At 40.5% G+C, this 12,386-nt stretch overlaps 1 protein-coding gene across 2 annotated transcripts; it reads right to left on the reverse strand.

Moving 5' to 3' along the window:
• Nucleotides 1-4,332: 4,332 nt before the first annotated feature.
• Nucleotides 4,333-11,641, reverse strand: LOC124395021 (T-lymphocyte activation antigen CD80). Of its 2 annotated transcripts, none has more exons than XM_046863567.1 (8): nt 11,420-11,641; nt 9,663-9,876; nt 7,783-7,826; nt 7,356-7,676; nt 5,712-6,002; nt 5,477-5,593; nt 5,129-5,165; nt 4,333-4,981 (listed from the first exon to the last, which is right to left on the reverse strand). In XM_046863567.1, the coding sequence occupies exons 2-8, from the start codon at nt 9,677-9,679 to the stop codon at nt 4,963-4,965; spliced, it is 846 nt and encodes a 281-aa protein (XP_046719523.1). In that variant the 5' UTR covers nt 9,680-9,876; nt 11,420-11,641; the 3' UTR covers nt 4,333-4,962. The 2 variants fall into 2 exon arrangements, with proteins under 2 accessions (XP_046719523.1, XP_046719524.1); XM_046863568.1 differs by having other exon boundaries at nt 4,333-4,864; nt 11,420-11,631.
• Between the last annotated feature and the right edge of the window lie 745 nt (nt 11,642-12,386).

Consider the following 12,386-nt stretch of genomic DNA (forward strand, 5'->3'; position numbering starts at 1 on the left):
TAAAAAAAGAATGCAAGGAATTGCAAATCTCATAAATCCATATTTGATTCATAATAGAACATAGAAAACATATCAACTGTTTAGGCTAACCATTTTAAGAAAAAAATAAGGTCCTTTTAAAATTGATGGCATCAACATGTCTTTAAAAAGTTGGCACGGGGCAACAAAAGTCTGGAGAAAGTAAGTTCAATACAAGGAAGAACATTTTTGCAACAAATGAGGTCAGGTCAGTACGATGATTTGGTATAAATGGAATTTATAGAGTCCCTCAGAAGTTGTTGAACTATTTTAGAATGTTCCTCAATGTAAAATTGCAAAGGCTTGTATAGAAGATATATATTCTCATTTACACTACATCATTTTGTTAAAAGATTCAGAGAATCTGGGAATCAAGGGCCGAAGCCAAATTAAAAGTTAAAACTCTATCATGAAAAGAATAAGCCATATGTGAACATGATCCAGAACCCCCACATTAAAAACTCCACCACTGTACGAGGTAATATCAAAATGTTTTGAGACTAGCTCTGTTTACAAGAAAGTACTTTATTTATCTTTGTTTACACACCACCTTCAATAAAGTCCCTTTGCACAGCAATACAGCGCCCCCTAGTGTTCCTGCCACTTCTAGAATATGTCCTAGAAGTCTTCGTTTCGAAGCATGTCTTCTGCGAATCCCACCTTGATCTCCGCAATGGTGTCAAAACGGCGACCTTTGAGCCGATCTTTATCTTCGGGATGTCCGCAGGAGCCAAACCTGGCGAGTGGAGTGGAATCGTGTTGTTTGTGGCGAGAAACTCACGTGTAAGGAGACAGGGTGGACACGTCAGAATAGCAGACGTTGTAACATACCAGTCGCACAGCTCCCAATGTACACATGATGATGTCTGCTGCTCCCTTTGACTATGCGTGCAGCCTTGTGCTGCCATCTGCTGGCATGTTATGAAACTAGTTTTAAAGCTTTTTTATACCACCTCATATGTATGCTATTAAATTTTTTTCAATGTATTCTCCAGCATTCTATCTCTATGAATTCATGCTAGTGATACTAATGTGATTACTAGCTTTCTGCCATTTTAACCCTCCACCGTATTATGTTTTTATTGTAGCTGATTACAGCACTCCGATCATAACGACCCAGGGTTGCGACAACCAAACTGCCTATAACTGTGTGATCGAATGCTCATCGTCAGGAGGATTCCCACTCAGCACAGTAACCTGGGACATAGTTGGAAATGACATGAGCAGCCTGCTGAGGAAAGAAATGGACCCGGTGTTTACGCAGGACGGACACTCGCAACTTTGGGACGTGTCCCACAATTTTACTCTTACTTGCACCCGGCCGCTTGACATCATCTGCTCTGTTGGGGGAGTCTTGTCACGTAAAGTCAGTGTGTGTATTTCTGCAGATTTTTGTATCTCCACATAACCTGGTCAAGATGTTCATGACCACTGCTGGACCCTTGAGCTTTGCCCTTAACCCATCATTGTACCTCACTATGGATCATGTTCTATCTATCTATCTATCTATCTATCTATCTATCTATCTATCTATCTATCTATCTATCTATCTATCTATCTATCTAGTCTATATTTCTGCTCTCAGTCTCCTTACTGGATTGTGATAGCTTCACTACTGCCCTCTGGAGGATAATTATGGTATTATTATTATTTTTTTATAGCTCTTACAAAGTTTGTCATCAACTGCTGTATCTTTCCATGACCAACCTGATGAGTGTCTGGTTGTTAGTACACCAGTGGTTTAACTCCTTTTCAGGACATTCCTGATTGTTGTTGTGGCTATGCTCGTAAATTCAATGCTCATTTAATTGCATTGATTGATTTTTATAACTTTATAAACAATTTTTAAATGCTTGTGTTTGTCCATAGACAACTTTCTGTGTTGGTTTCTCCTTTAATACAACTAATTCAGTCTACATAGGTGAAACCTAGGGTTTAAACTTAATCTCATGGGACGACAAGATATACTTGTCCATCGCATGTTCCGGTATTTTTGATCGGACAAATAAGTGCGTTCAAAAATAGATGAAAATTCCAGGAAATAGCTAATTCTGTTTAACTCAAAGAGGATTATAACACATTGCTGGATACATTGAGTTAGAACGAGTACTAGGGTTTGGGTGGTCAAGGGGGCATCAGAATCATTCTTTATGGGTTTCCAATTAGGTTTTACCTAGTTTCTATAATTTCTTTGTCTTTGGTGTGGAAAAAAAACCCCATCAAATAGAGGAGACACTGGCGTACATCCCTAAGGTGCTAATGCCACCACTGATCAAATACAACCAAAGCTCTTCTTCAAAATCAATGGGATTGCTATATTTTCGGGAGAAGTTGTAATCTTTTGTCACTAAAAATATTAGTAAACTCGTTTGCACTTTCATGATGACCACGCTGAAAAAAGAGGAAATGGAACCTTGCATACATTTTGTTCAGTGGGAGGACTTGCTTGACTATTCCTTGACAAGAACGTATTTCAGAAATGACTGGAAAATGTGTTATCACTGTACAAACCATGTACTTGAGGTAAACTCTGTAAAATATGACTCAGGTAAAAGTGTCCCTTTAAACTTTCACTTGAGTAAAAGTACAAGCGTATTTTGCCTTCGAATGTACTTAAGTATCCAAAGTACTATGACTTATTTTGGCTAGATTGTTACTATTATCATTTTTGGCACAAGACTCTTAATCAACTTATGTGGAAAGACACGTATCAGATCAGAAGAAATTTTATTTGTCACCTACACATTCATACAGAGTACAACATGCAGTGAAATGCTTTTGAAAACTGTCCAACATGTAATAGAAAAAAATAAGTATAAAAGGCAGGAAGGGATGGTTATTTCAGCACACAAATCTCTTCATAGAATGATATTAATGGGTCGAACACTGATATCTATTCGAATGATCATGAACCCAAAACCTTTTAAACTTCAAATAAATTCGCGTGAACGAGGCCACGGATGTTGTGGTGAGTCCAAGTCTGGAGTTTCTGATGCTAGATACCAGCAAGCGTCAATCAAAACAAGCACAAGTCCATGTAGTATGAAATTAAAATAAATATGCCTGAGAACTTTTCACATCATTACTCATCACTAGAAATGGCTTGTACAAAAATGCTAGCATAAGCTTACAGGGTGAAAGCAGAACAGATTAGCATTTTAGAACGCTTGTTTATTTTAGCAGTTTAGAACACTACTGTACTTAGGTTCAACGTTCTAGAATGCTAAGCTAAGATAGGGTCTTAAAACAGTAAAACCGACACTCTGTTTTTTAAAGTTCTAGTAGAAAAACTAGCATTTGGCGTTTAACCTTTAAGAATGCTCCATGAGCTTTTTTGGTTTGCTTTGGTGCTGGGAATCAATTCCATAAAGTGTCCAAGTATCTGATTCCAAGTACCCTGGAATTCATAAGTGATTCCAAATCATCAGACTTGAGCTACAAACCTTGTAACAGCTGTCCTAAAACTGTTGAGCCTGCCCCAGCCCTGGCTAGCCGGTCCCAGCCCTGTCCCCGACTAGCCTATCCCAGCCCTGTCCCAGCCCTGTCCCAGCCCTGTCCCCGACTAGCGTATCCCAGTCCTGTCCCCGACTAGCCTATTTCAGCCCTGTTACCTAATTCTGGCTAGTCTATCCCAGTCTTGTCCCCTGTCCTTGCCATCTTATTCCCGCCCTGTCCTCAGTGAGCCTGTCTCAACCCTGCCACAAGACTACAGAGATGCTTTCACTGATTTCCTGTCTGCCCACCAAAGAAAACCACTGATCTACTTCTCAGCTTTGCAGGAAGAAGCCAAAAATGTACCTGTTCGACTTGGGATTTGTGTCTGGCCTAGAGTGGTGGGACTGCCTCAGGGGTGTGTTGTAGGTCCTGGGGGTTGTCATATTTTGTTTACTTCTGTTTCCTTGTCGGAATACTCTGATCGTAAGCCTGGTTACGATCTCGAACACGGAATCAGGTTTTGGATTCGTCTCCTGTCTCTAACAAATTCACCTTTGACTGCGATTGCCTCCGTTTACGCCCTCTTCGTACATGACACTAATATAAACGAATTCGTGAGCTGGAACTGTTCTAATGCGAGTTTGATGCTGTTGCACTTTGTGAATTTCCAGATCCCGAAGTAAAATTCTTGTGAGGATTCACAGAATCTATTCTCTCCATCGATTCCCAATTCACGATTTGGAATTGGAGCCCGCTCTGGAATCGAACAGCTGTGTTTTTGCTCTGGCATTCCACACTTTCCTCTTAGAGGTATTCTATGGTCATACCGAGTGTTCCAGTGTCAACACACTACACTAGCATACACACTAATGTACACGATTCCAGCAAACACAGCTTTATAGGCCTATTGTTTTTAAAGTAATGGCAGCCATGTTCTTTCCTAAAAAAAGGTCAGACTAGCATAATAAAAGCCATACCAGAACCGTGCAGGAGTGTCACACGGCGTTTCAGTAGTAGATAGGGAAGCATGCATACGTGTAGGAAGGTAGACCTGCGAAGAATGCCAGACGAATGCCACGCGGAATGAGTGTTATGCTAATCTATACAAATGTTAAATTAATGACGGGATTAAGTATCTTGAAACTCAGCTGTACAGATATCATACTCAATATGAAAAATAACATTTCATCAAAAGAAATCTGAAAAAGGCGTTTCCCACTGAGAAAAAAACAAAAACGTAAAAGGATTATAAGGACATTTTTTTCTCCCCCAAAACATTATGCTAGCATGTGTGGCGCTCGTCTCTTCCGGCAGATCACACGCTCGATAGCTGCAGCTTGACTCCGAACTGCACTTGTCCAGGAGCGGGCGAGTGTGTGTAAACTCTCAGACAGTCCATCTGCTCCATTATCTGTCCGTCACACACACAAACACACACACACACACACACACACACACACACACACACACACGGATCTTCAGTTTCAGAAAGCGTGCGTTTCCACGTGATCATCCAGCTTGGCGTAAGCTAATTGAAGGGGGAAAAAAAACGAAACACACACACAGCCACAAAACTCTGTTCAGCATATGGTTTTTCCATGAGAGCGCAGCACAGTGTGTGTGTGTGTGTGTGTGTGTGTGTGTGTGTGTGTGTGTGCAAGGAACACAAACTCACTTCAAACTCACAAGCTCGGCGTCTGTTGTGTGATCGCCTGTGTGAGAGAAACAGACTTATGAATGACAAGAATCGAACTGAATTAAAACGAAAAGCTAATTATAAAGTGTCGCTCCTTACATAACGGGTCTTCCGGCTGCTTAAAGTCATAAAATATAGATTTTTTTTTTTTTACAGAAAAATTAAAAGTAATAATTATTGAGTAACGACTTTTTTTTCTTAAAGATAAAAAAAATTATTGCATAGCTCCAAACAAACAAAGTAATTTTTTAAAAAGTGGTTTGGTATATCCGTGTGTGTGTGTGTGTGTGTGTGTGTGTGTGTGTGTGTGTGTGTGTGTGCTTTTACCTGGGAGTTGTGTTCTTCTGCATTTCTTGACTGCAAACACAATGATGACAATAGAAACCAGCAACAGCACCGCACAAGCAATTAAAATCCGAATATCTAGGGTATCAGAGGATGGACCTGCAGACACACACATACACAAACACATATATACACACAATATTGCCTTATTATTTTGTATTCAAACTCTTCTTGGACTTCTTGTGTGTGTGTGTGTGTATATATTTGTAGTACTCACACACACTCACTGCATATGACACAACCTCCCCGACAGAGCAGGAGATGTTAATCGGCTGGCTGCAGTTCAGCGTAATAACTTGGGACACGTTCCACAGCTGCGAGTGTGTGTCCATCACATTCACAGGATCCTCTTCGTCCTTCAGTAGGAGTCTCAGGTTGCTTCCAACCACGCTCCAGGTTATGTTGCTATGAGGGAATCCTCCTGCTGACGAGCATTCAATCACGCAGTTATGGGCGGCTGCACCGCTGCCGCATCCCTGGACGGTAATGGTGGGGGCGCTGTAATTGGCTGTGAGATGAAATGGAGGGAAAACGTAAGAAATGGCAACTTTTTTACAATAAAAGCACGCTTAAACAATGCGGTGTCGCTTAGATCTCAGATGAGGTTTGGGGAAGAAAACCTGAGAGAACTTTCTGGATGCTAGCTGTTTTCACGAGAGGATCCAAACGATTGTTTGGGTTAACTCTACAGATTCAACGTGAAACGGTTCACTGAAGAAAAACAAAACAAAACAACTGTTTCTGGGAAGTTCTAATTTTTACGCTGTCCACAAGAGGGATCATCCCCAGCAGCAGAAGCTGAGTCACACATGTAAAAAGCACCAAGCAGAAGGTAGTGTCTCATCAGGCAGAAATGCGTCATCAGCCTGCAAACATATGTGAGGACCTTTCTCAAAAGAGGAAGCCTGGCCATGAAACATTTCATTCAATTGATTGTTCCCATTGGAATGGGTCTCATTTGTTGATGTTGGTGGATGGTTGGGCAAATTCTTCTTAAGGCTACGACCAGAATTTTGAGGACGCTGCTGTCTTTTTACTCTTTAACCACCATAGATTTCTGGTTTTTGCCTGGCAAGAGTGGACCCTCATATGTTTTTCCACTGATGTAGCCAATCTGAGATGCTTTTCTGCTCATTGCGGTTGTACAGAGTGTTTCTCCGAGTTCCTACAGCCTTCCTGGCAGCTTGTACTAGTTGCCCTTGTTTTCCGCCTGCAGTAATTGACTGACGCTTGACGGATGTTTTCTGCATTGCAGACAAACAAACGTTTGAAAATGCATAAAAAAATCCTTCCGAAATACACAAAGCGTACAGTCATGAGATATAAGATATGGTGAGATAGTGATAAAAGATTACGAGATATGGTGAGATAGTGATAAACGATTACAAGATATGGTGAGATAGTGATAAAAGATTACGAGATATGGTGAGATAGTGATAAACGATTACGAGATATGGTGAGATAGTGATAAACGATTACGAGATATGGTGAGATAGTAAACGATTATGAGATATTATGAGATAGTGATAAACAATTATGAGATATGGTGAGATAGTGATAATCAGTATGAAATATGTCGAGATAGTGATAACCAGTCTGAGATATGGTGAGATAGTGATAACCAATTATGAGATAGTGATGACCGATTATGAGATAGTGATGACCGATTATGAGATAGTGTTAATTAGTATGAGATATGGTGAGATATTGATAACCAATTATGAGATATCGATAACCAGTATGAGATACAGTGAGATAGTGATAACCAGTATGAAAATAACCAATAACCAATAACCAATATCTGATATATGATAATTGTGTGTGTGTGTATATGTGTGTGTGTGTTTGTGTGTATGCATACCTGTTACTTTGAGGTGAAAATTGGTTTTTTGAGATGGGACACTGTTGATAAATGGGATACAGGTGTACTCTCCTTCGTCGGCAGGAGAAAGGTTGAGCAGCTCCATGCTGAGTTCAGCTCGATTGACGATGGTACGGTTTTGGAACTCGGGCAGCACATCGAGTATTTTTGAGTAAAACCCGTTGATAAAAGTCACTTTTCCATCACTATCTTTCTTTTGGAAGTAAAGCTGGTTAACGTTTTTTGGTTGTTCCAGCTTACAGCTCATTTTTACACTTCCTCCAACAAACCCGTGCAAATTGAGCTCTACAGTATTTTCATCTTCAGACACACAAACACAAAGAATTTACATATAGTCATATATAGCCTTTTTAACTGCTATTAATATCAATATTTTGTATTATGTGTGTGTGTGTGTGTCCTTTACCTGTGCTTCCCAGCTGCAGCGCCAAAATGGCAACCACTAGGAACCTGAAATATTAAACAAACATCAGAAAATTAGCAATACGACCAATAAACACGACCTACTAACCCATTAGTAGCATGACGCCACCATGACACGTGCTAACAACGAGCTAGATTTCAGCATAAGGCTATTTCCGCTATAGTGTTCAAGCTAACAACGAATCAGCATTGCGTCCAACTGCCAGAAAGAGAGCCTAGCCTGATCGTGAGCTGCTAACTAGCATTGTGAACCTAGCACGAGTCTAAACAGGTTAACAGAGAAGAGTAAATGTGTTACTCCCAACACATCAGTCAGAGGCAGCTAGTTTAAAATGCTAGCTGCTAGTATAGAAAAACTCCGTATGGACCAAAGTTTTGGACACCAAACCATGCGATAAATATCTTTTTTTCATTTCCATATTTATTCCCCATTCTGGATCTTCCCAGTAGACGTTTCACCAGAACTCTTTTGTGGAGATTTATTCATCCACAAGGGTGTTAGTAAAGTCAGGTACTGATGTAGGTAAGGTGAGGAGGCCTTGGGTGATGTTTCAAGGAGATCTTCTACTCATGGAATGCATATCTTCATCCAGATGGCTCTCCTAGTTCAAATGAAGGAAACATTTCATGCTACCACATTCAGAGACATCCTATAAAGTTGGGTGGTATAAGGTGTCCCAATACTTATGGATATAATAGCAAATCAGCCTTGCCGTTCCAACAGGAAATAAGTAATGGCACCCTATATACTATGATGCTTGTTATTTGTAGATGATGTAAACCCTGGGCTTTTTATGGTTTGGTGGCCATCAACCCGCTTGCGTCAAGAACAACTGTGGCGTCAGTACGCGCACGTGAGTCCTCAGAAATTCAGCGAAACAGAAATTTCTCGAGTTTTTCCTCGACAGGGAAGTGGTGGCTTGGTGGTTAGGACTCTGCGATCAGGAGGTCATCGGTTTGAATGCCAGCACTGCCGAGATGCCAGCAGTGGGCTGCTGTGCGAAGGGTTTAACCCTGAACTGGTCAGATAGATAAATCAATCAATTTTAATCTCTACCCCAAGTCGATCTAGATACGGGGGATTCTGACAAATAAAGTGAATAAACTTTGTAAATAAATTGTTACATGATGTCATATATCCCATCCTTTTAAACAAATCATCAACACACACACTGAGGTTGAGAAGTTCGATCAAGACTCATAGTCAGGTTTTTTCATAAGCATTATAGAGACATGCTTAATAATGTCTTGAGGATATATTAGAAACATAGAGCTTATTATTATTATTATTATTATTATTATTATTATTATCTAAATGTCCTTTATTTGATCATATTGCAGAGATCAACTAAAGGTTTTGATTACATCACAGCATTATACAATATATTCATATGCATAAACCCACACACACACACACACACACACACACACACACAAACACACACACCAATACACACACCAATACACACACCAATACACACACAATACATACACCAATACACACACCAATACACACACACACACACACACACACACACACACACACACCAATACACACACACCAACACACACACACCAACACACACACACACACACACACACGTTTTGATGTATTTGTTTCCTTTAAAGACCTGTACAGGCGCGTACACACACCAAACACGCGCACACACGCAGACAGAGAAACATTAGGTTTTCTCTTCCTTGTTCTGATTTACATTCCGAAACAAACACACACACACACACACACACACACACACACACACACACACACACACACACACACACACAACATTCAGACTACTTTCTCTGACAACACAAACAAATAAAAGTGTGTGTGAAAGTGTGTATGAAGTCGTTACTCACAGATAAACACGCAGCATTTCCACTGAACAGGCGAGAGACGGAGAGACGCGCGCATCCGCGTGAAACGAAAATCGGGAAGCACCGGTTTCGGCAAACAGTCACTGGAGAGAGGGAGGGATGAAGGGCGTGGCGATGACGTCATTGGGAAACCCCGAGGCGCGGCGGATTTTCGCTGCACATCATGTCGAGCGCCTTGGAGCCGCGATATGACTGGCTATCTCACACACACACACACACACACACACACACACACACACACACACACACATACACTTGTTATAATTCATGAATTCAATCAAAAAACACATACGCTCTAATCTTTACACCCCAATTCTTTACCCTTAATCCCACATTCTTACACCCTAATACCTTATATTACCTCCTTCTTCTTATCTTTTACTCCTAATCCCTAACCCTTTATTTTAAACCCCAATCCCCAACCCTTTACTCCCCTACTCCTGACCCTTAATACCACATTATTCTTAGACCCTAATCCCTAACCCTTATTCTCCAGCCCTGATCCCAAACCACTTATCCTTCACCCTTAATCCTTATCCGTTTATCCTTTACCCTTAATCCCTAACTATTTATCCTTTACCCTTAATCCCGATCCACTTATCCTTTACCCTTAATCCTTATCCCATTTATCCTTTACCCTTAATCCCTATCCATTTATCCTTTACCTCTTAATCCCTAAACACTTATCCTTCACCCTTAATCCTTATCCCATTTATCCTTTACCCTTAATCCCTAACTATTTATCCTTTACCCTTAATCCCGATCCACTTATCCTTCACCCTTAATCCTTATCCCATTTATCCTTTGCCCCTTAATCCTTATCCCATTTATCCTTTGCCCCTTAATCCTTATCCCATTTATCCTTTACCCTTAATCCCTATCCATTTATCCTTTACCTCTTAATCCCTAACCACTTATCCTTCACCCCTAATCCCAAACACCTTTCATTCACCCCTTAATCCCTAACCATTTATCCATCACCCTTAATCCTATTCATTTGTCCTTTACCTCTTAATCCCTAACCGCCTTTCATTCACCCCTTAATCCCTAACCATTTATCCTTTACCCTTAATCCCTAACCATTTATCCTTCACCCTTAATCCCTAACCATTTATACTTCACCCTTAATCCCTATCCATTTATCCTTTACCCTTAATCCCTATTCCATTTATCCTTTACCCTTAATCCCGAACCACCTTTCCTTCACTTCTTAATCCTGAACCATTAGTTTTCACCTCTAATCCCTAACCTCTTATTATACCCTTAATCCCCAAACACCTTATTCTTAATCCCTAACCTCTTGATTTTAAACCCTTAATCCATAACCCCTCATTTTAAACCCTAATCCCAAACCCTTTAATCTTCACTCCTAATCCCAAACCCTTTAATCTTCACTCTTAAACCCAAACCCTCTAATCTCCACTCCTAATCCCAAACCCTTTAATCTTCACTCCTAATCCCAAACCCTTTAATCTTCACTCCTAATCCCAAACCCTTTAATCTTCACTCCTAATCCCAAACCCTTTAAACTTCACTTCTAATCCCAAACCCTTTAATCTTCCACCCTGACATTTAAAACCCTTTAGTCTTCAGACGTAATCTCTAAACAGATTTATTCTTCACCCCTTAATCCCTAACCCCTTATTTTTACAACTCTAATCTAATCGAAAGCGAGTAGTGTGTGTGTGGGTGTGTGTGTGTGTGTGGGTGTGTGTGTGTTTGAAAGAAATCTGTCCTACCTGTGAGTGTATGAAGTTTCCTCAATTGCTTGTCAGGGATGAAATGGCAAAAACGATCCGAGTAGTTCTGTTACAGAAAGTGTGTGATTGTGAGGGCATGCAGGGTTTGTGTCAGGGACGGAAGAATCGAGGGAGGGAAAGGGGGAGGAGAGGAGGAGAGGAGGAAGGGAGGAGCCACATGTTTACTGTAATTTTGTTTCAGTTCTGATGAAAAGTGGTTCCGCATGGACGTTTTCATGGGAACGCTCAGAGTGATAGAGAGAGAGAGAGAGAGAGAGAGAGAGAGAGAATAAATCATTCCCTTTTATAACGGTGTACAATGAATTGAAAACAGTGTCCACTAATGGAGCAACAAATTCATATCAATTGCAGTCTGAAGCCGTTGTCATGGTTATTGCTCTTTTTCCCCCCTTTTTTTTTCCAGAAGAAGCGAGAGGGTTTTCCAAATGATGAGAACACCAACCTGAAGAAGGGCATCAGAATGGGACAGGCAGGGCTGAAGGGCAGAACAGGTCACTTATACCTGCATGTGTGTCTCAACAGAAATAGAAAGAAAGAAAGAGAGAGAGAGACTCAAAAATGGTGTGTATCCAAAGAAAGAGAGTTATCAGGACAAAAAAAGAGAAACATGAAGGGAGTAAAAGACAAAGATTAAAGGAGATATATGGAGGTGTACAAAGAGAAAGATGAGAGAGATATGAAATGAAAGAGAAGGAGAGAGAAAGAGAGAACATAAAAAGTAACAAACGAAAGTGAGATAGAAAGAGATGTGAAAGGAGAGAGAGGAGAGAGAAAGTAGATAGACAGACAGACAGACAGACAGACAGACAGACAGACAGACAGACAGACAGATAGATAGATAGATAGATAGATAGATAGATAGATAGATAGATAGATAGATAGATAGATAGATAGATAGATAGATAAAGGAAGAAAGAAAAGAGGGGGTGTAAGGAGTTGTACAGGG

This window comes from Silurus meridionalis, chromosome 12, assembly GCF_014805685.1.
Source record: "Silurus meridionalis isolate SWU-2019-XX chromosome 12, ASM1480568v1, whole genome shotgun sequence".
Classification (NCBI taxonomy): domain Eukaryota; kingdom Metazoa; phylum Chordata; class Actinopteri; order Siluriformes; family Siluridae; genus Silurus; species Silurus meridionalis.

Coding starts and splice junctions, on each gene's coding strand:
- LOC124395021 (XM_046863567.1), bottom strand. Junction 7,677..7,782: donor GCTGCAGCTGGGAAGCACAG/GTAAAGGACACA, acceptor GTGTGTCTGAAG/ATGAAAATACTGTAGAGCTC. Junction 6,003..7,355: donor TTTTCACCTCAAAGTAACAG/GTATGCATACAC, acceptor TTCATCTCACAG/CCAATTACAGCGCCCCCACC.